We start from the raw sequence: 26,614 nt of genomic DNA on the forward strand, positions 1-26,614 counted from the left end.
ATAAAGTTTTAATAGTTTGTTATTAAATTTATTTTTAATTTTCAACGTTTTGTTATGAGACACTCAATTTACCGACTATCGTTGAGAATTTCGATCATAACAATTTACGTTCTGTGGGAGATATTCATTTGTTGAAAATGGAGGCGTGATGAAGGAGCATTTGTAGAAAAACCAGGATTTTCATGTTACCGATATTGGTGAACCCCAAGTAAGTAGAAGTGTTTTTATGTGGGCTTCGTTTGAAAGATATATTAAGAAGTTAAATAAAACTATTCGAATCGGCCTAGGACTAGTTTTATTGCTGAAAATTGAGGGAGAGACTGAGCATCTTGATAGTGTAGTAACGTGATATTACCATGCTTGATTCATGTGTTATGATCAGTAACTCATGTTAACAATAATTCTATAACCTGACATATTATTCTTAAAAGTCTACACAGTATACTAAAATACTTTTGTCGTAGTGTGGAACTGTTGATATCACTGACATTTTGATGGTCAGCATTATTCACGATGTACCACTTACCTATGTCGCGTCGGTATCTTCTGCAACGTATTTGAAATTAAATGCATGTTTTGTCTTGTTTGTAGATGCAAACATGGCTGGAAATAAAATTAATACAAAAACCAAGGGAAAGGAGGATAAAAACAAGGCAACCAAGAGCATAGTTCAAAATAATGAAGATAATGAGGATGTGGACTTCTCTTTACTCAGAAAACCAATATTGACCAGTGTCACAGGATTTGCCCAAGCAAGAAAGATATTTGATTTAGCTACTGAAGAAGTAAGTTGAAAAAAAAACTTCAATTTCAAAGCTTACATAACACCTTCTCTTGGTGATGTTTCCTCTTAAATCTTGTTTACTAAAGTAACATTAATTTTTCAGCTCAAAGATTTATTAACCAATGAATGTGATTTATTATATGAATGTAAAGTGTGCAGAAATATATTTAGAAGTGTGGCAAACTTTATATCTCATAAACGCATTTACTGCACAGAAAAATTTAATTCTTGTCTACATGGACATTTTTTCAAAACAACTTCAACCGTAAGTTTTTATTATTCTTAATAAAGTTTTTTTTTGCCAGATTAATGCTTATAATCTTATTATTTTATCCTAATATTGAATTTTTATTATTACCAGGTAAAAGAAATATTAAAAATTAAAAAACTAGAAGAAAGTTACTTGGAAGTAATGAAAAATAAAAATGGGACTGAGACTGTTGATCCTGATGAAGTAGACAACCGTATACCCTTAACTAAAGACCTGACCACGATTATTGAAAAGATGGCTAAGAAAAAGGAAGAAAATGGGTGTATATCCGAAGAGCAAAATGTAATCTTACAAAAAATTCCAAATAGCTCTGTGGCTGTCTTTCAAAGCCTTGATAACAATGAAGAAAATCAAGATAAAATGAAGGCACAGGTATGAGTGTTGGATGTTGATATTGTATGGAGGATTGAATAAACCTACTATTTTCAATTATGAATGTAAGTAACAGTTTTTATAATAAAATACTCTTTTTTTTTTCAGGTAAAGGAGATTGATTCTCTTATGTCTAAGGACAAAGCTATTCTTCAAAATGATGGGAAATTCAGTGTTCTAAGCTCTGTCCCATCTGAGACAGATAATGTTATACAAATCAGTGATGATGAAGATGACAACAGTGATAATTTAAAGTGCAAAATTTGTAAGTGCATGTCCTCCAAAACATCTTGTTAGTGTGATAATAATAATTTTATTATGATAATTTTATGCCTACTATATTTCAGCAATAACTTGATATGTTTGGCATGACACCAACCACGTCATTTTTTACTATTAAATTTAATTTGAGCTTAATTTATTAACTATAAATTTTATGTTTAATTCTGTATCTTTTTAAAGTATGAAATGTTTCATTACAGGTGATCAGAACTTCTCCACCCAAAAAACATTGAAGTTCCATATGAAGTACAAACACCTGGAAAGCAGACTTGTCTACCCATGCCCTGATTGCCTTGAAATATTTTCCACTTCCTGGAGTGTATACCGTCATCTCTTCAAAGTCCACCGGTATATCCTAAGACTAATATTATGAACCTACAAAAGAGGAAATATTATTCTGTTATTATGATACATAGTGATATTTATCAAATTAGGTATTTTAAAAATGATATAAGTAGATACTTATATAGCAAGTTAGTACTCATATAAATACCTCACTATATTCTGTTATTACTCATTTAACTGAACATTGCAGAAAGTCAGCTGCTCAAATCCGAAGGCTAAGGGAATCCATACAAACTAAAGCTTTTAGAATGAACAATCCACCAGCATTCTATGAAAAACGTAAAAACATTATGAAAGCAGCACAGAAGATTACTGAAGAAGAAAGACTTGATCAAGAGAATCAGGTTTGTTGCATCCTGTATACTATAGGGTGTCTTTTTAAGTATGGATCAAACAAAGAATTGATCACTAATCTGCTGATTAGTATGCATGGGCACATCCGTTATTTTTTTTTGAGAATTTCGATATTATTTCTGTAGGAAATTTGTGCATTTGAGCAGTAGAATCAATCCTTTTTGTTTGATCCATACTTAAAAAGACACCCTGTATAAATACTTTGATCACTGTACAGTTCAAGATTTTTCACTTGAATAATCGATTGGCTTTTAAACCCATGGTCTTTATCTCAGCTACATAGATGATGCTTATGTGTATGAGATTAGAGTTGACTATCGAATGGCAGGTACAGAGTGTAACGAAAAGACGTGTGTTATATACGGCGACTTTATTGGGACTGTTTTTACACTGCAAAATTTGCCTAGCTACTCATTCAATGAATGAGACCGTGCGCTTGTCTATTATAAACATAACATGCCGCCCACCAAAGTACGACAGGACTTTCATTAAATTATTAGCATGCACATGGTATAGTTATACAATACAATAGCAAGTTACTACCAATATCACATAACTAAGTAAATATTATGATCGCAAGTTAACATAATTACACAAAGAAATTAAACTCACGAAGTAAACAGTAGTTAAGAAACAGTGACACAATGTAAGTATAATCCAGTAGGCTTTCTCAACATTGACATTTACTATTAAAATTAAATATTCGTACAAACTGAATTAATCTTCAACATAGATAAAGAAATTTACTGCATCATCATTAATAGGTAGTTCACACAATTTACTAACCGAACGTTTTACAATTTCATTACGATACCTAACACTGTATACTCTGGTACAACCGTCATTTCCAGGGTGTTGAGCTACTATCCTACCCAATGGCCACTTGCCGGGTGGTAATTGTTCGTCCTTAAGTAACACAACGTCACCTACTTTGAATTCTGATTGTTTTTTATGCCACTTAGGTCTAGTTTGCAATCTAGTCAAATATTCAGTTTGCCATCTATGCCAAAAATCTCTAACTAACTTTTGAGTCATTTGCCAACGGTTTAAACGGTTAATATTTATGTGTTGTAAATTAGGAGAAGGTACGTTAATTGGGGCCTCGCCTATCAAAAAATGACCAGGCGTCAAAGGTTCTGGTGCATCTGGATCTAAATTGTCGATTGGAACCAAGGGTCGTGAATTCAAACAAGCTTCTATGTCACAGAGTGTGGTTGTCATCTCCTCGAACGTGAGACTAGCTGTGAGTATTCTTCGAAGGTGGTATTTTATAGATTTCACGCCTGCTTCCCACAAGCCACCGAAATTAGGGCTGTAAGGCGGAATGAAATGCCACTGTGTTCCTTCTTTTGCGAGATGTTCAGTTAAATGTTCTGGCAGTTCTAATTTTGTGGCGTTTAATGCTTGTGCCAATTCCTTGTTAGCACCGACAAAATTTCTGCCTTGATCACTCCACAAATGTGTACATCTACCCCTGCGAGCAACAAAACGACGAAATGCGCCGATGAAAGATTCGGATGTTAGATCCCCAACCAATTCAAGATGGATAGCTTTAGTAGCCATACAAATGAATATGGCAATGTACGCCTTATTTTTTTTAGCTCCACGTCCTCTTGACATCAAAACATATAAAGGACCAGCAAAATCAACCCCACTGTGCAAGAAAGGACGTGCTGGTGTTGTGCGCACACGAGGTAAGTCACCCATCAGTTGTGTTTTAACAAGGGCCTTCTGCCTAGCACATATTACACACTTATGTATGTAAGCCTTAACCGTATTTTTTGCTTGCAGGATCCAGTACTTCGAACGCAGGTAAGTCAACACTAGCTGCGTTCCACCATGCAGTGTTCTTTTGTGTGCATCAGCAATAATCAGGTAAGTTAATTTACTTTTGTTTTTCAGGATTATAGGATGTTTGCTGTGTTCCGGTAAGACAGAGTTACGCAATCTGCCGCCCACCCTGAGGACATCATCTTCGTCAAGGTAAGGATTCAATGTTTTTAATTTACTATTTCTCTTTACATTTTTGTTAGCTTTTAAATCTTCAATTTCATCATTAAATTCTTCTTGTTCAATTTTGATGCATTTCTTCAAAGCAATGTCTAATTCTTGTGTAGTTATTGGCTCATCTATCCCTTCTGGATTTGTTTTACTCTGTAAAAACCTTATGCTGTATACTATTACTGTTAAAAGTTCATTCAAATTGTCAAATTCTTCAAATTTTATTATCTTTTCTTCATTTATCTTCAAATTTGCATGTATGTTTCTTTGTTCTAAGTCTGTATGTGACACATTTGGTTTTGTAAATATGATTTCTTGTTGGCTTAACCATTTTGGTCCATCCCACCATAGCTTGCATGTTTTCAGGTCTGAGACTAGAGCGCCCCGAGAAGCAACATCAGCAGGGTTTTGCTCTGATTTCACATGATGCCACTGCTGGTGATTGACATTGTCCAAAATTTCGACGACGCGGTTCGCAACAAATGTCTTCCATCGAGTCGGTTCTCCACTTAGCCACGACAACACTATCGAAGAGTCAGTCCAAGCAAATATTTGTGAAGCAGGTATTCGCATTGCTTGTGCTACATGCCTCAGTAATTTGGACAATAGCACTGCTCCACAAAGTTCCAGCCTAGGTAACGAAACTGGCTTAACAGGAGCGACTCTTGTTCGAGCTGCAAGCAGTTTAGTGGTTATAGTGCCATCGAAGTTAATTATTCTGCAATAAATAACTGAGGCGTATGCTTTCTCAGATGCGTCTGAAAATCCATGCAATTCTATCCTCTTGGTTTCTTTGTTTGAACATCCAATCCATCTTGTTATATTGATGTCTTTAACGTTTTCAAAGTCTTGTCTTAATTTTGACCATTCTTCTTTCAATGCCTCGTCAAGTTCTTCATCCCAGTCTACCTTCTTCAACCACAGTTTCTGTATCAGTATCTTCGCGTTAACTATGCAGGGTGCTATCCATCCAAGTGGATCAAACAGCCTTTGAATTTCCGCTAGTATGTTTCGCTTTGTGATTGAGGTGTCCAGAATGGGAGGTAAGTTTATGTCATATTTGAATTGATCGTTTGCTAAATTCCATAGGATGCCTAACGCTTTAATAGTTCCATCAATTTTCAAATTTAGCTGTACTTTAGTTGAACGGTCTTCCGGTTTGATAGATTTCATGAATTCGGCACTATTAGACGACCATTTTTGCAATTCGAAGCCACCTCTTTTTAGTATTTCAGTCATTTGTTTGCATGCTTCTATGGCTTCGGCTGCACTGTCAAACCCAGATAGTACGTCATCCATATAAAAGTCTTCTTTCAGGATCTTTGCAGCGACAGGAAATTCTTCACCTTCATCGTCAGCTAATTGTAACAAGGTCCTGACTGCGAGGTAAGGTGCTGGTGCGGTTCCAAACGTAACGGTAAGTAAACGGTATTCTTTTATATCTTCATTAGGATTGTCTCTCCACAGAATACGTTGGAAATCGGCATGTTCTTTCTTTACTAACACCATTCTATACATTTTTTTCAGGTCAGAAACAAAACATACGGCGTGCATTCTCCACCGCAGGACTATGCTTCTCAGATCCTCCTGCAAAACCGGTCCAACCAACAACTCATCGTTCAGAGATATCCCGTTCGTGTCTTTACACGATGCATCGAAAACTACACGAACTGGAGTAGTCTCGCTTCCGCTTCTTATAACAGCATGATGACTCAAATGAACTGCTTTGTTTTCATGTTCTTGTTTTGGTATTTCTTCTGCATGATTTAAATTTACATATTCTTGAATAACTTTCGCGTAATCTTCTTTTAATTCTTGTTTCTTCTGTAATTGCCTTTCAAGCTGTAAAAATCTTCTCAATGCTATCTCTTTGCTGTTACCATCTAATGATTTCTGAACTTCTGCTTTAAATGGTAAGTTTACTATGTATCTACCGACTTCATTTCTTTTGTATGTTTTCTCGTATATGTCTTCGCATTGTTTTTCTTCTTGTGTAAGCTTTCTTCCTCTTCCAGTATCTAATTCCCACATTGCGCTGAGCATTTCATTAAAATCAACCTGGTGATGCATTACAAGCAGTGACGGCGTTTCAGGTTCTCTCTCACCTATTTTGCCAAACAAAATCCAGCCAAGATCAGTCTTTTGAGCACACGGAGTTCCAGGGGGCCCTTTAATGATGTCAGAATGGACGATTTGTGCGTACTCGTTGACCCCAAGTAACAAGTCTATCGGTGCTGATTTGTTGTAGGTTGGATCAGCTAATTGCAAGTTGTATAGGTGAGGCCAGTCTCTCACCGCGATTGATGAAGAAGGTAATTTTGTCGTTAACTGTTTAGATATAACGTAAGCTTCTGATTGCAGACAAAATTCCTTGTTATGTGTTGAAAGTATATGAAGTTGAACCTTGCTATTTATCTTCGTCTTTGTAGAACCAACTCCAACAATGTTCCCTGTGATTGATTTTCTTTTCAGTTTCAGTAGTTGAGTCGCCCGTTCGCTTATAAAAGATGCCTGCGATCCTGGATCTATTAGCGCTCGAAAAATCATGGTATGTCCTGTTTCACTCTTCACCTTTACCATTGCTGTGGCTAATAGAGCATACACCTGGTTTGTCTTGCAGTGTGACGTCATCAATGTGTTGACTTGGATTTCATCCTCTTCTACATTTGTATTAGTAGCATGTGCAGTAGGTTCATTCGACTTAGTTTGATGCAGAAGGGTATGATGACGCCTGTGACATATGCGACAGGACATTTGTAATCGGCACTTCATAGCGGAATGTCCTGTCCACAAACAATTAAAACACAGGTTTTGATTTTTTGCATAATTACTTCGTTCCGTAGTTGACATCTTTGTGAACTGTTTACAATGACATAAAGTATGATTTTCGTTACATAATATGCATGTTCTTACTGGAGAAGTTGCTGCGTGGAAGGTTTTCTCTCTTGTGGTCTTCTCTCTTGCTCTCTCTGACGCTCCCGTCGTGATTGGATTAACTAACTCTAACGTACGAAACCTTGATTCCAAAAAACACTTCAAATCAACCCACGACGGTAACACGTCCGAGTCACTCTTGAAAGCGAAAGTCTCCCAATCTTTACGTGACTCCTGATCCAATTTCTGTACTACAAGAAATATAATTATAGGATCCCAAGAATCGGTTTTAATATTTAAGTTATTTAATGTATTTATGCATTCGTTAGTATTATCGAGTAACATTTTAATTTGATTGGCAGACTGAACACTTAACTTTTTATATGAAAACAACCTATTTATAAGAGAGTGCACTATTATACGTTTATTTCCGTAACGATTTTTCAAAGTGTCCCACGCATCCAAATAATTGGCTTCTGTCACACGAACATGTCTGAGGAGTGCTTCTGCTTCGCCCGCTAGGCTGGTCTTCAAGTAATGAAGCTTTTGTACGTCGGAGAGTGCGCTGCTGTTGTGTACTAAACTCACGAACAAGTCTTGAAATGTCGGCCACTCTTCATAGCTTCCATGGAAGGTAGGTAATTGTATACTAGGTAGCCTAACTTGCGACTGAAACGTTGATACATTGGGCGAATCATTATTCATAATGCAAGGCGAGCTTCTTTGTTGTTCCAGACTTTTCTTCTCATCTATCGCCGTGATCGCATCACGAATGTTGCCTTTGATACAGATATACATGTCCTCAAACGTTCCATATTGATCTTCCGCAAAATAAGCTATGTCAGCTCGTTGTTCGCGCGGCGTGATCTTCACGAGTTCATGATGTGTGGTTGTAAACAACTTCCAGTATTCGTCTATACACTGCATTCGAGCTTGTAAATATCCTTTAGTCAACCTTGCTTTAGGACATTTTCTTAGATTACTTTCCGTTTTTCTTATCAAACAAGCTGTTTCTTCAAGTTGAAGTAGTAATTGTTCCATATTTGTAGTAATTGATGTTTAACTTCACTCGTAAAAATGTCCGATGAATAAGTTTTCTCTAAAACTCAGTCCAGCATTGATATGCAAATTAGGCAGATAACGCTCAACTCGTAAACAAGTTAGTTGGAATCTTCATTTCTCCTTCGATATCTTAACTGCTTCACCATAAGGGCTAATTTGCAACTTCACGTAGCACAAATAAATCGGCACATTCCATTAGCGCGCAGCGTATTGTATTCGATCGCTCCCAGGTGCACGAATATTTTGTTTATTCCACTGCAAATATCCGGTTCGTTACGGACCACTATGATGCTTATGTGTATGAGATTAGAGTTGACTATCGAATGGCAGGTACAGAGTGTAACGAAAAGACGTGTGTTATATACGGCGACTTTATTGGGACTGTTTTTACACTGCAAAATTTGCCTAGCTACTCATTCAATGAATGAGACCGTGCGCTTGTCTATTATAAACATAACAATAGATATTTTTCTGATGTTTATGCTGTTACATTTTTCAATGATGCTCCGCTCCTGTTGGTCGTAGCGTGATGTTGTATATCTTTATAGCCTTCCTCGATAAATGAAGCTATGCTATCCAACACAAAAGAAAATAATCAAATCCCGGTAGTTCTTACAATAAGCACGTTCAATAGTTAGTATGTATGTCAATATAGACAAATTAGCTGCCGCCCGCGACTTCATACGCTTGGACCGCCCCGTTTTACTCCTTTAGGCCTCAGCCTCGAGTTTAGCGGGCAGCGGGGCGGGAGCGGCGGCGGCGCGGGAGCGGCAGGATCTTATACGTAAAATCAAATAGACCGGTTCTCGAAAACAGCGGCGCGGGAGCGGGCAACGAGCGGGCAGCGCACTCCTTCTTTTGCCCACAATAAATCGAGCGTTAGGAATAAATTTGAATCGAAATAAAATTGTCGCCGTTGTTCAGACATTTCGTTTGCGAATAAAAACAAATATCTCGACAACACAACCCCGAACACAACACTTCGCCGCTAAAGCGCCGCGCGAGCTGCCCGCTTGTTTCGAGAACGGGTCTGCGTTGCCCGCCCCGCTCCCGCGCCGCCGCCGCTCCCGCCCCGCTGCCCGCTAAACTCGAGGCTGAGGCCTTAGGGGTTGAATTTTGCAAAATCCCGTCTTGGTGAGCATCTACGTTCTAAATCTAAAAGGACCATGCATATTTTGAGACTCCTAGCACTTGTACTTTCTGAGATTTTGTGATGAGTGAGAGTCAGTGACTTTTCTCTTTTATAAATAGATTAAATTATTATTGATATCGTTGCAGGCATGGATGGACAACGTGGAGGGTGACGGCGACACGCCGCGCTGCTTCGGCTGCGGCCGCACGTTCGAGCGGCGCGCGGCGCTGGCTGCACACACGCACACGTGCCAGCCGCGCTCGCGCGCGCTCGCCGCCGCGCGCCGCCTGCCCGAGACCAAGAAGATCGAGATACAGATCCGCAAGGACTACAATAAGGGTCCCGCCGCCGTGAGCCTGCCCGTCAAGGCCGATGCGGCTGCAGGTACTGCGCAATAATAATAATAATAATAAGGGTCAGATTCAAAAGGCGGTGATCCTCAGCACGGCACGCATTGTCCGGAGGTTCCTCAGCCTGTGACCCTGACCACCGGTAGCTTGGGCCCTGCTCCGCTGCCAGCGGGTGAACTATTTTTAAGATTTTTGTTTTTATAATGTATTTTTATTTTTTGATAATTACATTGTAAAAAGAAAAAATTAAAAATAAGAAAGAAAAATGAATAAAGAAATAATAATAAATACTCTTTATTGCACACCAGAGAACAGAACAGAAAGAAAAATAAACACACAATGTACAACTAGGCGGTCTTGTCGCTATAAAGCGCAATTTATAATTTAGCGTCACTGTCCACGGAGCGGCGGCGTCAAGTACGCTAGCTGCCATCGGCTCCAGCTAGCGTACTTGACGCCGCCGCGCCGCTCCGTCGACAAAGTTAAGATAGCATTCGGATCAAGACGACCGCGACGAGAGACCACGACCCGAGACCGCGACAGGCAATCGGTCGCAGGTCGCAGGTCGCAGGGCGACAGCTACTTACGAATCTTCGCGACACGAGTCGTGCGACCCATACGAAACTTACTAATTCTATTAAAATTTCGTCTTCGTGCGAAGAAAACACGGCCATTTTGCATCTGTCGCGTCACGGCACTGCCTTGTGAGCGACCGATTCGCGCGACGCAAGTAGCCGGCAGGCCACGCCCACACGTCGCGCGACTCGGTTGCTTGCATCCGTCAGCACTTCCTATTAATTCATATAAAGCAGTGGGTCGCGGTCGCCGGTCGCGGTCTCGAGTCGCGGTCTCGCGTCGCGGTCGTCATGATCCGAATGCTACCTTTACATTGTTTTGTTAGCTGCAAGCAGGCGTACGCCAAGGCAAGGGTACGCGTCTAGTACGCTTAGTCTTCTAACGCGCTATTTTTTACAAGCTTTTATTTAACTTGTTTTTGTTTAGGCAAATGTCAGAAATAAAGTAATTTCAGTAAGATTCGTTCATTAAAAATATCCAGAAAGGCACTTGGTTTAAAGTAACCCAAAAAATACAGAGTCAGATTTTTTAGAATGAATGAGTAGTATTCACTGGATAAAAATAATGTATTGATTCCTTTATATCAGACAATTAGTATATTGGGAAAAGATCCGACTAGCAATTGAACCTGGAACCCATTGCCTCGAAATCTTCGTACTTTATTTAAAATCAACCATTTCTTTTCAGAAAATAAGGCAAATGAAGACACCTCAACAACTTCAAAGCCATCAAAAGATAGTGAAGATAAGACCACTGATAAACAACTTCCAAATGAAGAATTAGAAGATGCTATGGATGTTATGGATGACGACGAAAAATCTGATGACACCGATTCACCTGTAAAACCCATGGAAGTGACTCCGCAAATTTCCAAAAAGCCAACCATCAAATTACCTTTCGCACAACAAGCAGAAAAAAGTAATTTAACAGCTTTCAGGCAGAAAATTCAACCAGACATTGAAGTTAACACATTAACGTGCAAAAAATGTGATATACAGCATAATTCTGTTCAAGAGCTGTATGACCATATGGCCGGTCACTACAAATGGATGCGGTATGCTTGTAAACTATGTAATTTTAAGACTTACTCATTTGAAAAGCTTCCTGAACACGTGAAAGTGGTGCATAAGCTGAAAGGCGATAGCGAATTTTATTTCAGCACTGTTAAAGCTATTGATGGTAATGAAGCATTAGAATTGAGTGAAGTAATAGAGGAATCAGATGCTAACGATGTCAGTCCAGACTCACGACGTCAAAGCAGATGTTCTAGTGACTCGAGTCGCCTGTCCGACGACAGTTCCTCAAGCAGCACTCGCATGGAAGCTGGAAGTAGGAAAAGAAAAATGTTTCATATTAAAAACTCCGCAAAACGAAAGAAGGAGTCTTTGAACAATGGTAAATAAAACAATATTTTATTGAATATAATACAGTCGCCCATTTTAAACCTTTCCTGATATTTACAGACCTTTACTTATTAACACTTTTTTCTTTTCAGATGAGGATGATGATAAAGCAGATCTTTCTTTAGACAAAGATACAAATTCGTTGGACAATGATACATCATCGATTTCAAAAACATTCGAAGAAAATTCATCAGATATGGATGATCTTGATGATAAGTTATCAAGAAGACAATCAATGGAACCGACTACATCAGTGGCATCGCGAAGACCAGTAAGGAAAAAAACTAAACCCAAAAATGAAGACTTTGAATATGATTTATCAAATTTGTTGAAAATGGAAGCACAAGGTTATAGAGATGCCCAGTCCTCAGTGACCACAAAGACAAATCAAGCCAAGAAAAAGCCTAATCAACAAGAAAATCATAACTTTTATGATATCATCAACAGAGATTGCTGTGGAGCACTGGCCACACTGTCCAAAAAAGCGGTAGAAGTATCAAAGGCTCACATGAAAAATATTAGCTTCATAAATGCTGCTCCTAAAGAATCACGACCTTCAAATATATTTGTGAGACCTATGCTACCTAAAAGTATGTCTAAAGGAGAAAAGAACTCCCCAAAAAAGGAATTAGTTGAAGAAGCAAAAGATAACTCTAGTCCACAAAAAGAAGACGAATCCAATAAAAATGTTGAGAAGACAGTTTCAAATTCTGAAAACGAAAATGAAACAAGTGAGGAGATAAAAGAGAATCCAAGCAAAGAACAGGACCCATCAAAACCCGTGACAGTAAGACAAACCATTGCTACAAATATGAATATTCCGGCTGTATTGCCTATCAAATTCCGGCGCCAAAGTTTAGAATTTATTAAGAATCCTATAATAAATAAAAATATTACGGATTTCAAAAAAGCTGGAATGAAGACTAAAATTTTAGTAATAAAGCCAATTAACAGGTCTAAAGATGGACATCCACCAACAAACACCCCTCTGAAGTTCCAGACTATAAAATTAAAAGATCCTTCAAAGAGTTCATCGTCGTCAAATGACGAAAAGTCTTCTGATCAAGTGGTAGTAGTAAAGGTTCCTAAAGTTGATGCCATTGCTAGAACTGTTGCCGATTCTAATGCCATTAATACTGAAAAGACAAAATGTTTAGCAAATAATGTAAATTCAGTAAATAATAACGTTAGTGACGATAAAACTAACATCGAAAGTGACTCAGTGAAAGTTGAAGAAACTTTAAAAAGTGATACTAGTGATAATTTACCTGATTCTGAGGAATCCAAACTGGTTAGTGCAGATAAAGAGCTTAAAACGGATACTGACATTCCGGAAAATATTTCTGATGGCTCATAACAAGTGCGTTAAAATATTCAAACTTTTATAAGAATGATGTGTGCAAAAGTACTATATGATGATAATTCTTATCCCAATACTTATATGCTACTTTTGCCACTGCTCAACCTCATTTTAATGATGGTATTTACGCCTCGCTGCCTAGTTCCATTTAGGCACTTTCGTTAAAACACAATTTACTGTATTAAAATTGTACTCACTTCTTTATTATTTCGAAGGTTACTATAAAGTAATCGTTAAAGTCATCTTCAGTAGGTATTTTATAAGTTGTGGACATGAGTTGAATTCTCTGAACAATTTAGGGAGTAGCAATGTACTTGTTTTCTGTTTGTCAATTTCATCTCGTTTTACTTAGAAATGTCTATTAATTTTATATTTGGAAATTAGTCATTTTCTTTAGTTCAATTGCATTTTATTTTCCAACTTGTTTTTTAAAATGTAATATTGATTCTAGATAAGCTAGTTAGGAGATACTGAAATTAAATACCTATGTATTATTCTTGAACTTATCTTTTTAACTACTCCTATACCTGAAACCCGAAACTCTTCTGGCACTGTGCTTGGGGTTCCTTACGTGTGATAACGAAATTTGCTACATTGAATGTAACGACTGCATCGAACGGATCCCCATCGTAAACTACTTATCTGACGTAAAAAATCTCACTGGCCTAGCCTAGGCCAGAAGCATGGCCACATCGAATATCGCGACAGCGAAAGGTCTTGGGCAGCTCATGTCCCGATCTATGGTCTTATGACCAGTGGCGGCGTAGCATGGGTTGGTACCCGGGGCGATCACCCCCCCGTCATAAGTTCTAAGGCACACCCTACCCCCCAGGATTTTGGGGTTACCTACCGATTTGAAGATTGAAAGACAATCGCACCCCCCGTATTCATGAGATAGACCGCAGACTTGTCATGCAGATGCGCTAATCAGTACTAATCTGCGCGACAGGTGTCACCCCCTGAGGCTTGGCACCCGGGGCGGACCGCCCCCACCGCCCCCCACTTACGCCGCTAGTGCTTATGACAAAACCTCCGATGGGCGGCCAATGGCAAGGCTACTTTATTGAGAATATCGAGATGCATGCCGGGCCCGGGTACAAACATTAGGGCAGTATAGGTTAAGAGCTACGCTCGTACTTATTTATAAAGAAAAGAGACATACGTATGTACACCTCAGGTGCCCTCTTCACGCTTGGCCTTGTAGTATGTAAGCATCAGGTGACTGCTCTAACCACCGACCTAACATGCTTTTGTGTCTAACCCAGCAGCGGCGTAAGGGGGGGGCGGTGGGGGCGGTCCGCCCCGGGTGCCAAGCATCAGGGGGTGACACAAGTCGCGCAGATTAGTACTCACTGGCGCATCTGCATGACAAAGATCATGATAGGTGGGGGGGGAAGGTTACGATTGGTATCATTATAGCTGATTCGTACATCTTTCATCTTCGAATCGAAAATTCTGGGGGCGACCTGACCATTCTGGGGTGCCATAGTCCCGAGCATGGGGGGGGGGGTGATCGCCCCGGGTGCCAAGCCATGCTACGCCGCCACTGGTCTAACCTTCCTAGGATACATGCGGCACAGAACTTGGAGATAAACATGTTCGTCATTATAACTATAATTTACGATCGCAAATGCGAGTATTACCGCGACCCGCCTCACTCGCTTCTTATTATAACAATCCGGGTCTTTATCTAAGCCGCATGAGGGTTCCGAACCCGTTAACCAAGGTAATCACCACAACCAGAAATTCGCCTAAAATCGATTTGCTAAGAAAATATTAGAAGGCGCTAGCTAACTGAAAACCAGAATACTTATCCCACCTACTTTTTCTTCTGCTGGAAATAAACTTCTGGCTGTGATTATCTTTTCAATTTATTGATTTGTATTGGCCACATGACTTTCCTTTTTATCTAGCTGCAAATAAATGGACCCACCAGTGGGTATTAGCGGTGGTGGGACCGTGGGACCACGGTTAATAGGGGGTTTATGTACCTCGTACTGGAAGATATGTAATACTATGTTGACATTGTTATTAGGCTTTATGTTATTAGGGTTTTATTCCGTGATTCAAATTAAATTGCGTGAAAAATCTTATAAAAATTCGTATTATCGCAGTAATGTTACGAAACAAGATTTGATCGTGTTCATGTCGCTATGTTATGTCGGTTATGTAAGAAGAATTCATAGGTTATTATTACAATGGATTCCCAATTTGTGATAAAAATGAAAATGCAGTATAGGTTACCACTAATTTATTTAATAAGAATATTTTAACATGTTCTCATCCATCCTCAATGACACTTAAGCATTCTTGGCGAGAGTATCAGCCTTAGCAATAACTTCCTCAATAGGACCAACCATGTAGAAAGCAACCTCAGGTAGGTGATCATACTCGCCCTGTAGAATCTTGGAGAAGCCCTTGATAGTCTCCTCAAGAGGCACCAACTTGCCAGCATGTCCAGTGAACACCTCGGCCACCTGGAAAGGCTGTGACAGGAATCTCTGGATCTTGCGCGCACGGGCTACGGTCAGCTTGTCTTCCTCGGACAATTCGTCCATACCCAGGATAGCGATGATGTCCTGGAGGGACTTGTAGTCCTGCAGAATCTTCTGAACGCCACGTGCGACATTGTAGTGCTCGGCGCCAATGATGTTGGGGTCCATGATACGCGAGGTGGAGTCGAGAGGGTCGACGGCTGGGTAGATACCCAACTCAGCAATGGCACGGGACAGTACAGTTGTAGCGTCCAAGTGAGCGAAAGTAGTGGCAGGGGCAGGGTCAGTCAAGTCATCAGCTGGCACGTAGATGGCCTGCACAGATGTAATGGAACCTTTCTTTGTGGTGGTAATACGCTCCTGCATGGTACCCATGTCAGTGGCCAAGGTAGGTTGGTAACCTACAGCAGATGGAATACGACCCAGCAGGGCAGACACCTCAGAACCAGCCTGGGTGAAACGGAAAATGTTGTCAATGAAGAGTAGCACGTCCTGGCCTTCCTGATCACGGAAGTACTCGGCGACGGTCAATCCAGTCAGGGCGACACGGGCACGCGCGCCGGGGGGCTCGTTCATCTGACCGTACACAAGAGCTACCTTGGAGGTCTTGTCCTTCAGGGAGATTACCCCAGACTCAATCATCTCGTGGTACAAGTCGTTACCCTCACGGGTGCGCTCTCCTACTCCAGCAAACACAGAGTAACCACCGTGGGCCTTGGCTACATTGTTGATGAGCTCCATAATCAATACGGTCTTGCCCACACCAGCTCCACCGAAGAGGCCAATCTTTCCTCCCTTGGCGTAGGGAGCCAAAAGATCTACGACCTTGATACCGGTGACCAGGATCTCCTGCTGGACAGACATGTCCACGAACTCGGGCGCCTCGGCGTGGATAGCGGCGGTCTTGTCGGTGGGGATGGGGCCGCGCTCGTCGATGGGCTCGCCGATGACGTTGATGATGCGGCCGAGGGTCTCTGCGCCCACGGGGATACGGATGGGCGAGCCGGAGTCGTGCACGGGCTGGCCGCGCACCAGACCCTCGGTCCCGTCCATGGCGATGGTTCGGACGGTGTTCTCTCCCAAGTGCTGCGCCACTTCCAGGACCAGCCTGGGGGAACGGTTCTGAACCTCCAAGGCATTTAGGATAGGTGGAAGGTTGTCCTCGAACTGTACGTCGACGACGGCACCGATAACAGCAACCACCTTACCTTGCCCTTTGCCTGCGGCTTTGGCTGCGTAATCCCTCTTGTTGCTTGCGGTTACGGCGGCGACCTTTCCACATTCTGTGAGGGTTTTCTCAGCAACAGTTTTAGCGGCTAAAAAGCCGCTTCCAACCCTACTTACAGCCCCGAACATTTTGGATAATCTGGAGCACTTGGGCGAAGAAAATTCAGCGGCCGCCCGAAATTATGTAACCTAAAATTACTATAGACAATGCAATGTGGATGGTCGGTGGAAAATGGATAACATGACCATAAACACAGCGGACTATACTTTTTCAGCTATTGGTCACACTAGTTGAGCTATAAATGAGCTCAGTGAAAAAATACTCTTTGTATCGAAATTGAGATTGGAGTAGTAGGAAATATTGAAAATTAATTTATTCCATTTTTATCATAAGAGGATTATAAAACGGAGATGCAGGTTGAAGCGCGTGCTTAAAACAAAAACTGCAATTTATTAAGACCTCTCCTTCACTATCGACTATTACAAGATCTTTGGTTCACATTATGAATGGAGAAGTTTACTCTATGGTTATGTTAAAAATTCTTCACTTCACTTTACCACAGAGCACTTAAAAAAAAAGTAAAAAAAAAAATTTGAAGAAATTCAAAGCCGAAGTTGAAGGGAAAAAAATAATATTGAAGGGAAATTACTCAGTCGGCTTCAAAATGAAAATGTTTCCTCTCTCTCGCGCCGTCTCCGTGAATACAAACTGAAGACTTGGCTGTATGGCGAATGCCTTTGCCTTTTCCTGCAAGAGGAAAGAACGAAACCAAAAAAAAAAAAAAAAGTAAAAAGTCAAAACAGAAAATGCAGAAAATTCTGAGCTTCATTGAGAAATGTTTAGAGTTATTTAGATTTTTTACTATTTCATGGATGAATTAAGTCAAAATCTGTATTAATAGTGTTAAAATTGGTTGTAGTTATTAATAAAAATGTTTCGTCGAAGCTTTATTACTCCTGGGGTACGTACTATTATTCTCTCTTTACCGAATAACCTACAAATCATTTAATACAATTTTTAATTATTAGTACTGCTGTTTTTATTAATAATTATATAAATAAATTTATTTTTTCATATCTCAGGTTTTGTGGCTAAAGCGGAACCAAATTAACACCGATTACGCAAGACGATTGCAACCTCAAGTCCATGTTTACAAACGGGAGCAAGGCACAGTTGCCGTAGAAGATAGTTATGTAAAAAAGTTCATGAAAGCTGTTGGTTGGATGGATCAGTCACGTACTGTAAGTGGAACTGTAGTTATCACTTATCTGTTCTTTAGTAACTTAGTAACACTTATTGATCTTAGGTTATGTCCTGTAGATTTCTCGTTTCCATATTTTTACAGTATTATGTCACTAAACAGTGTATAATTTTTTTCTAGCGTCTCAAACTAACTGGCTACTTCTTGTATGAAAGTGTTCCTGACAAAGTAATTTATAAAGAATGGTTTGATAAATTAGATTTGCCAGATACATTTGTTTCTTGGTTCACTATTACTGAGCTGCATGTGTGGATGTTGATGGTGCGATACATGGCAGAAGATATCATCACATCACCCAATGGTAATCAACAATATGTGAAAGGAGATGGCCATTTCGTAAGGAACTGTATCATTGAAGCTTTATGGGCGGATGTTGGAAATAAAATCAAACTTTTGGAGGTTGGTACAGATCCTTTCCTTAAGTTTAATAGTATTTGCTCTGCATTAATTTTCATAGAACTTTACTGTTTTCTTCTACATGTAAATCAGTATTAAAATATTTCCTTTATAATTTATAGGGTGCAAATCCAGCAATAGCAAGAAAACAAGTATCAGAACTATCTGAGCAGTTCCAAGCTGCCTTAGTGGGCTACGATGAGGCATTGAATGATGACAAAATACTGGCTGCAGCAATCTGGAGGCGCTTTTATACATTATCAGAAGATGCCAAGGCAGAAAATGTTGAAAGGATTGTTCATTTTGTCAGACATCAGGTGGGCTATATTGATTCATATTGGTCTACTTTAACTTTACTTGGTTTTTTTATTATTGCTAATAGCTTTAGACATAGGTTCCTAAACTTGACTGTACACAGAAAAAGCAATAAATTCTATTCTGTTCTTGAGTCAAAGGTTAGCATAAAAATTTTACATAGGTATCATATTGCATTTTTAAATAAAACAAATAGTCTGACTGATATGTACTATTAAAACAGGAATTTATTCCACATATTAAATCAATGTATTTCTTAATTTCAGATATCATTATTGGACAAGATTCCTAGTGAAGATTTGAAATTCAAACCTAACATTGCTTGGTTAAGTATACTAGATCACTAGTTTTATAAGTTTTATGTAGGGCTTTTTTTTTGTAATATGAGTATTTCTCAAAAAAAATGTACGTAACGAAACGGTAGTAACGAAATAGTAAGGCCATAAGGCTTGTTATACATTGGCGAAATATTGTGAATTCTCTTCATTTATTCAATTCGAAATATTTGTAAGTATGCACCCAAATACGGGGTAATATTAAGGGGTTAGAAATAAAATAAGGGAGTAATCATTCATACTATTTTAATAAAATTATTTTTGTTCCATCATGTTTATCCATTTTGAGTCGTTCTCTGTAAGCTTTTTGCCTTTCGGCATTGGTTTTTGGCGGCATTCCTAAAAAAACAAAAGAAGTAATCACATAAAAACGTAATCTAAATGATTTGATAATTTTTTGCTGGTGGCACTTCTGTAAAGCAGATAGTATCCAATCCTTTTGTTATTAACGCTCTATATTTTTTGAAATAAATTAAGAAGTGAATATTACTATGCTTAGTCAGGTAATAACAGTATACACTCAGCATTATGTTGTACTTTTTCGTAACGTAACGAAATTCGTAAAAAACGTAACGAAATATTAGACAAAATGAGATCAGAAACAAGAATTTTTTTGATAAAATTTGTTACAGCAAATATAAAAGCTTACTAAATGTTCGTACCACACGTATTACAAAAAATGGTTAAATGAAGACTTACCGTTCTATATAAAATCGCTGATTTTACTGCCTGTTACGAAAAAGTAATCCCACAAAACACACACGTTTTTACTAATTTTCGCGATAGATGTTATGGCGGAGACGTCAGGCCAACAGCCATTCAGAGTGCAGCTATTGTTGTCCGTGTAAAATAAATACGGAATTGTTCAGAAACCATGGGAAAGTAGAAATAAATCGTAACTAAAGAGTAAATAACGAAATAGTAAATGAGAGCGACTCATTTTGTTTTTTTGCTTTAAATTGCCAATTCATTATGACACCCCATAGAAAATCAATTTGATACAGAAACTGCGATTACTGTAGAACGATAATACAAAGAAATTTACAATAATTTAGTTACGTATCGCATTTTATGAAACAAAAATACATGAAAAAGCTAGGGTGGCAAACAGGTTTTTGTATGAAAGGTAAAAAAGGACTATTTTTAAAATATCTAAATATTTGGTAATAAGTAGGATTATAGCTATAATTCTTCGTTATCTTAAAGATTAATATTCATCCTTCAAAATTGTGTGTGTGTTTTTTTTGTGTGATGATTTTTAAATATAAAACTTTTGAACTGTTTCAAAGCACACTTTTTTTTTTCAAAATGTACATTTTTTTTGAGAAATACTCATATACTGTTGATTGTTGTGTAAATATGAAATGAAATTAATTATGGTTATTTATTATAATAATGTATTATTTCTGTTAGGAGTAAAACATGCTTCTCAATTCTTCACATCTCTGTCGTTCCCACAACACATTTACAACAATTTTACAAAGATTGTCTAACTTGCAGTAATCATTATTACAGTTAGGCCAGCGCACGTCACTGATTTTGGAATAGAATGCGTTATAAATGTCGAGCAAGTGACGGTTGGTTGTAACCATTGAATAGACTAGGTCGCTCATTGATTTAGGCGTAAGGTCAGGGAGACCGAAAGTATTCTTCATGTCGTACAGCAAAAACCAGTGCGGCCGACGATTGGGCGTGAGATTTGCTTCTGTGAGATTGTAGGCATAATTCAAAATTCTGTCAGGGGTCTGTGAACAAAAAGTTAATTATAAATATTAAAATATTAATTTGAAACGACATTTACATTTGTCTTCACAAATCTTCGTGATTATCTGTAGTCTTAAAGCGAGACACATGTCTTAAAAATACGTGCGTTATTGTATGCGAATGTATCGTCCTAACAAAGCTAATCCGAAAGAACTTTTAATCCGGCTGCTATAGGAGACCTAACGTAATGACTACTTTTAGACGCAACAGTTGGCGCCCGACGAGTTGTTTAATTCGTATTATTTATTTGATCAATTCATTTCTTATCAGGTTGATAAATTGGTCAGACTTGAACTTGTATTCTAACAAAATTGTGAAATAGTTATGAGGCCTTGTCAAAGTCTTTGGGAACCAGTGATAAAATTTTAATAACGACTTTGAAAATACTTACAAAATTCTGAGGGTTGAATGTAACAATTTTATAATTTAGATTGTAAAAAGTGTAGGAAGTCACACTGCCTCCACCCCAAGCCACATTTATAGGTTCATTGTCAGGACTATAAAATACTTTGAATTCGTCGGAATGCGTGTGACCATTGAATTCAGCGGCGATGGTGTCTGAGAATCTGAAACGAAAATAATTAAAATTGTAGTTTATTTGCGAGAAAGCCGCCATACGATTTATTATGTCTACCCAAAGTAATCTATTTTATTTCTTTTTTATTACTGTAGTAATAATTCTCACCTGTTAACAATTCTGTAGTACTCTCTAGTCCACGTGTGCGTCAAATCATGCACTCCAGGCGGAATGTGGGCTAGAATATGCACTTTCTCACCAGCTAATTCAGCTTTATATAGTTCGTCGATAAGCCAGTCCAAATGCTTTTTCGAGTCTAGAGGATCATAAACTAGCCACCTGCAGATTATTTAAAATAATAAATTATGTATTACAATAAATAATTCTCCGGAAAACATCACTAAAACGATATCCCTTCTCTTTCCTTATCCAGAAATTTAAAAAAGTCGACGAGACTAGACTAAGTTATGTATGAAACACAGCCTAAAAATGTTACTCACCAATTATTTCTGTAGGCAACATTGTTATTCAGTGATATGACCCTCAAACCAGGTCTGGCCAGTATTGAAAAGCCTCCACTTTGGAGTAGAGTATCTACTGCCTCGTCTGATAAATAATGTCCCCATTTATCAGCTAAAGATTTGTACAACCAAGTCGTGTTCAATTTTGGTCCAACAACTGTGGCTGGCGCAAATCTAAAACAAGTTTCATTTTAATGTGATACCAACAATCATAAAAATTGCTTCATTCTTTAGTTGTCATTAATTTTACACTTCTATTTCATTAGATAATTTATAACAGCCTGTATAACTAAGGACGTATTGACGGTGAGTGAAGTATATTGATACTTTGAAGTCAAGATTTTATGATAACTGTTATTGACCTGTTATCTAATCTATGTGTCTTATGTTGCTTTTATGTTAGGAGATATCAACACAGGATATTGCTTATGGGTAGCTATAGTAGTCTAAATCCGGCACTGCCCATTAGCGATATTAAAGTTTTCTTACTGGTTTGTTGGCTGAGATTCGTGATTTCCAATGGCTGGCACCACTAAAACGTCTTCTCCAAAAATTGATTTTATTTTCTTAACAAGGTATAGATTCATATCATTTATCAGTTCGTACGACGTCTCCCAAATTCCGTGATCGATGGTATCTCCCACGTAATAGATCAAGTCAATGTCCTGTAACAAAACGATGAGTTGATTATACAGGGTGCTCACAAAACATTAAAACATATTATCCATTATACAATATGTGAAATTTCTCGGCTTACCTTATGGTTTTCGTGAATATTTTCAATCGCGTCATCGTATGCCCAAAGAGGTGTGTCACAGTTTCTGTAGTCTCCCCAGTAACCAGCAGGCGGCGACTGACGACTGCTAGTCTGGTACCTGATCCGAGCTGACTGTTCTCCTTTGCTATCCGAGGCACTCAGATTCAATTTTATCTCCCCATGGTCTTGTATTAGGCTTCTCTCGAGGAGGGACCCCTCATCGTTGTATACGTAAGAGAAGCTGCTTCTAGGCCTCTGTCCTACTCTACAACAGGTAGGCTCGTCACAATCTGCTACTCCGAACGCTTTGTACAGAGGGTCGATGTGAACGTCTGTTATAAGTGCCACTTTGAGTGGTTTCTCGTCATATACCGGTGCCTGGAATTATTAGTTTAAAATTGGTTTTCAATATTTCGCTATAAACTTCGAAACACCTAACACTTTCAACGCCACAATAACTTCATTATAGTGGGTCTTTGCAGAGTTAATACGAAAAGTTAATGTAAGCTATGGAAGTTACTGACGTTGTATCTATTCTACATTCATCGTAATTGAGACATAAGAATGCCGTTCTCGATATTCAGTATTCCTGAATTGTGTAATTAATGTAAAACACGTAATATGATAGTATGTACAATTTAATGATACGGGTTAACGGAATAGGTGCATACGTGTGGGTGCTCTATAGTTATTTTTGCCATCAAATAAGTACACACACATAAACATAGCAGCTTCTATTTGCCTCTTCTGATCATTTTTTATGAATAACACTACAATATTGTAAAACTTCTAAATCCGTGTTCTGATTAATGAAGATGTACTTACAGGTAATGAGCTGCTTTTTTCTGGTAAATCAACTTGCCATTCGAACCTTGAATCGTTGATCGGACAAAAATTTGGGTCCGAAACTCTTTGAAGAACTAGCCCGCAAAAAGCGTTCGGTGTAGCTGCTGGTACGGTTCTAATGATGTGAGCTATAATGGGCTGAAAAAAGGGGATATTGTGTTTATAAAATCAGTTATAAATTAACCTACGTTTCTCTTGAACAGAGTTGACTCTAAGGCCCGTCATAGCAGCTAGTACTAGCTTCAAGCTACGGCCTGCGACTGCATAGCAAACTACAGTATTCTACGTAGGTACACACATAAACACGGAACCGCTAGAAGAGAGACCAGACAAATTATAGAGAATTTCAATAGCAATCAAAAGCTGTTTTTATCAGCATTATTATAAACGTCAAGAAGATTGTATTGTCACTTGATTATCAGCATCTGTATCATCATCATCATCATCAAAACTGATCTATCTGATAGTGAACACGAATTCAGTAAATAAAATAATAGAGTGACCTAGCATTTTTGTTCAAGTAGTCATAAAATTCTTCATAAAAGGGGGCCGGGCGTGTGAAATTGCTGTTTACCTACAATGGAATTTCCATCAAATGTTAATTACAAATTAAAAAAAGAATTTACTGATAGGATAATCCACTTGTTAAGACGTGATAAAAAGTTGATAATATTGACTAATTTATATTCATAACATTTACTTCTCTGGTTTTCGACTGGTTTTACTGTTATTTGCCTGCATGCATGTGTAAGCTTAGTGGAACGAGCAGTTTATTCCATATTTGGTTGAATTACTTTATAGTACTAAACTAAATAAAGTAGTAGTCGTAACTATTATACAGATAGAGTGGGTAAAGTACGGAGGTAAGATGCGTGTAAAACGACGTCACGTAACGTAAAAGGTGGTATGAGGTAGGATTAAATACCAGAATAATCATGTCTTTTCTTTCCTGAGTAAAATGGGAAGGACACTGGGCACATTCTATATCTATGTTTATGCAGGTCTTAACTAATAGACATGTCTACTAATTTTTAATTTTATCCATTGTTTATACTATATTCTTACAATGTTCAGCGCGACAGCTCCACTGCAAACATTGGCACTCTCGATGCCAAGATTGATACACACTGCAGTCATGTATTCTGCCGCTTCCTCGTCTGTCTGTCCTCGCTGTATACCGGTGAAGAGAGCGCTAAACGCACTTCGGCATATTACACAGTCAAGACTCTGAAACAATGTTAATTGAGGTCGCTTATTACTCAATACAGATTTGGCCTTCACTGGTTGGGTTTTATTGGGGGTCAAGCTGTAGATCCTGGGTACACAGGAGTTGCAGCGGTGGGAACGAGAGGTATAGTCCCGTACCCAATGCAGGAATTCCTTTATTTACCACAGATTTCCCTTATCAAATCAATAATTCATTAATTACTTAACCCCACGTTAATCAACTAAAGAAGTGTTACTTAAGTGTTATTATTTTTATCTTTTATATGTACCTACCTATTTATTTTAAACAAAGACTCCTTTGGTTACACTACACTTACGTGCAAACAAAAGACCTAGTTACAACAATGTTACAATATTATCGGGATGATCGAACCACGAAGGTCTTGAAACAATTTGTATGGCTAAACAGATAAAAATATAGATAAAGATTAAGTACTCCTTAGTTTATGTCGAAACGGCGCCGACACAGTTAGACAATAAAATCATTTCTTAATGTAATATTGTCACTTTTCAAGCATAGTAGCGTAATTAGACTGATTTTGTATGGCGGGTTACATCGTGTTTATTGGGTTGGGCATCTTACAAATAATATTAATTAAGGAAGTAGGTAAATAATAATCACCATTCTTGCAGCACTTGCTCTACCAAAAACCGACGATTCTGCCGACCTGGGTTCCGGCAACCGTGCGATATCTAGCGTTTGTTTCAAGACATGTTTTTCGTCTTCCGTCAATTCCTTTAGTACATACTTCGTAAAAAGCTCTTCAATGTCTTCTGTGAAAAAAAAACAGAATAGGAGTTACATTAAAGGTGTTAGCGGTTCGCACTCACTGCGACCTAAAAGTCGCGGGTTTGAATTCGGTCTATTTCCATATTTTTATTTCTTATCTATTGTCATTTTTTTTTAAATTCAGTTGATTTATTAATCAAGAAATCTTACTTCCAATATTTTTTTAATTTCAAATGAAATAATTTATTTGTATGTAATAAATTAACTTAGAAACACAATAAAAAAATATTAAGATAAAAAATTGCTACTTACTCGGAGTTAGAATCAAGTTCGCTGCACTAAAACTACACAAAATAAATAAATACACCAACACCTTCATCTTGGCTGCTCACACGTGCCCCAATGACCGATAATGTTAACACAGGCTTTTATAAATGGATGTACCACGCGCGGCATGCGAATTCCTTGAAAGTGTATATCATGCGGGCGCTGTGATGATTTGCTGAGATCTTGGGTGTAATCAAAGGATATTATACTAACGCACCATCCTTCAAAGGAAAATCGATCTGCTCTTGTGGTTTCCAAGCATCTAAATATTTTTTTCACGCACGTAACAATCTCCTACCATTTTATCGTCACCAAATAAGTCAGATACACTATCAATAGTAAGCCGGATTAAAACTAAGATTATTTGTGTTTAATTAATTTCGTAAATAGTGTTTTGTTCGACAATGTAGGATCTAGCGAACAGTGCAGCGGCGAAACTAGAGAAAATAATATTATCATCATCATCGTGGATCACGTTTATAAAATACCTATTTCAGATAAAATAACAGGTAGGATAAGGAGCAATTTCGTAGATAAATTGATATGATTAATACATCTGTTTAAAAAGAACTGATACCCGTGTGGGTATCAGTAAAAATAAGCCTACGACAAGTTCTTTGGTGGTAACTGCTGAATAGGCTTACCAAAAATTGGCATTATTAAAACCAAACAGATATCAAAACTCAATTTCTTTATTTCAATTGCAACTGTCTAGCTATGTATAAACTT

The 26,614-nt window shown here is 38.3% G+C and overlaps 4 protein-coding genes across 4 annotated transcripts; 2 read left to right on the plus strand and 2 right to left on the minus strand.

Annotated features, from left to right (window-relative positions):
- The first annotated feature begins 98 nt into the window (after positions 1-98).
- Positions 99-13,668, plus strand: LOC135073906 (zinc finger protein 800). Its single transcript, XM_063968154.1, has 10 exons — positions 99-208; positions 592-785; positions 888-1,049; positions 1,146-1,427; positions 1,536-1,692; positions 1,910-2,057; positions 2,245-2,398; positions 9,624-9,861; positions 11,091-11,798; positions 11,899-13,668. Exons 2-10 carry the CDS (start codon positions 600-602, stop codon positions 13,161-13,163), a joined length of 3,300 nt encoding a protein of 1,099 aa, XP_063824224.1. The 5' UTR covers positions 99-208; positions 592-599; the 3' UTR covers positions 13,164-13,668.
- Positions 13,669-15,402: 1,734 nt separating this feature from the next.
- Positions 15,403-17,118, minus strand: LOC135073907 (ATP synthase subunit beta, mitochondrial-like). The gene has a single exon (XM_063968155.1). It carries the CDS (start codon positions 17,015-17,017, stop codon positions 15,467-15,469), a length of 1,551 nt encoding a protein of 516 aa, XP_063824225.1. The 5' UTR covers positions 17,018-17,118; the 3' UTR covers positions 15,403-15,466.
- Positions 17,119-17,693: 575 nt separating this feature from the next.
- LOC135073955 (ubiquinol-cytochrome-c reductase complex assembly factor 1) lies at positions 17,694-19,240 on the plus strand. Its single transcript, XM_063968225.1, has 5 exons — positions 17,694-17,850; positions 17,972-18,130; positions 18,271-18,549; positions 18,669-18,863; positions 19,128-19,240. The coding sequence occupies exons 1-5, from the start codon at positions 17,821-17,823 to the stop codon at positions 19,206-19,208; spliced, it is 744 nt and encodes a 247-aa protein (XP_063824295.1). The 5' UTR covers positions 17,694-17,820; the 3' UTR covers positions 19,209-19,240.
- Positions 19,241-20,530: 1,290 nt separating this feature from the next.
- On the minus strand, positions 20,531-26,294 carry LOC135073944 (sphingomyelin phosphodiesterase 1-like). The gene is made up of 10 exons (XM_063968205.1): positions 25,871-26,294; positions 25,451-25,602; positions 24,667-24,828; positions 23,581-23,739; positions 22,756-23,133; positions 22,488-22,663; positions 21,978-22,172; positions 21,646-21,816; positions 21,352-21,526; positions 20,531-20,941 (listed from the first exon to the last, which is right to left on the minus strand). The coding sequence occupies exons 1-10, from the start codon at positions 25,935-25,937 to the stop codon at positions 20,606-20,608; spliced, it is 1,971 nt and encodes a 656-aa protein (XP_063824275.1). The 5' UTR covers positions 25,938-26,294; the 3' UTR covers positions 20,531-20,605.
- Positions 26,295-26,614: the final 320 nt, after the last annotated feature.

The sequence above is a fragment of the Ostrinia nubilalis genome, chromosome 8 (genome assembly GCF_963855985.1).
Source record: "Ostrinia nubilalis chromosome 8, ilOstNubi1.1, whole genome shotgun sequence".
Taxonomy (NCBI): domain Eukaryota; kingdom Metazoa; phylum Arthropoda; class Insecta; order Lepidoptera; family Crambidae; genus Ostrinia; species Ostrinia nubilalis.

What these genes read in the sequence shown, in the direction of transcription:
- LOC135073906 (XM_063968154.1), top strand. Translation starts at nt 600, where the DNA reads ATGGCTGGAAATAAAATTAATACAAAAACCAAGGGAAAGGAGGATAAA. An exon ending in CAAGGCCGATGCGGCTGCAG is followed by an intron (nt 9,862 to 11,090) that starts GTACTGCGCAAT and finishes ATTTCTTTTCAG; the next exon opens with AAAATAAGGCAAATGAAGAC. An exon ending in GAAGGAGTCTTTGAACAATG is followed by an intron (nt 11,799 to 11,898) that starts GTAAATAAAACA and finishes TTTTCTTTTCAG; the next exon opens with ATGAGGATGATGATAAAGCA.
- LOC135073907 (XM_063968155.1), bottom strand. Translation starts at nt 17,017, where the DNA reads ATGTTCGGGGCTGTAAGTAGGGTTGGAAGCGGCTTTTTAGCCGCTAAA.
- LOC135073955 (XM_063968225.1), top strand. Translation starts at nt 17,821, where the DNA reads ATGTTTCGTCGAAGCTTTATTACTCCTGGG. An exon ending in GGATGGATCAGTCACGTACT is followed by an intron (nt 18,131 to 18,270) that starts GTAAGTGGAACT and finishes ATTTTTTTCTAG; the next exon opens with CGTCTCAAACTAACTGGCTA. An exon ending in TTCATTTTGTCAGACATCAG is followed by an intron (nt 18,864 to 19,127) that starts GTGGGCTATATT and finishes TCTTAATTTCAG; the next exon opens with ATATCATTATTGGACAAGAT.
- LOC135073944 (XM_063968205.1), bottom strand. Translation starts at nt 25,937, where the DNA reads ATGAAGGTGTTGGTGTATTTATTTATTTTGTGTAGTTTTAGTGCAGCG. An exon ending in AAAAAAGCAGCTCATTACCT is followed by an intron (nt 23,134 to 23,580) that starts GTAAGTACATCT and finishes TAATAATTCCAG; the next exon opens with GCACCGGTATATGACGAGAA. An exon ending in TACTACAGAATTGTTAACAG is followed by an intron (nt 21,527 to 21,645) that starts GTGAGAATTATT and finishes TTTTCGTTTCAG; the next exon opens with ATTCTCAGACACCATCGCCG.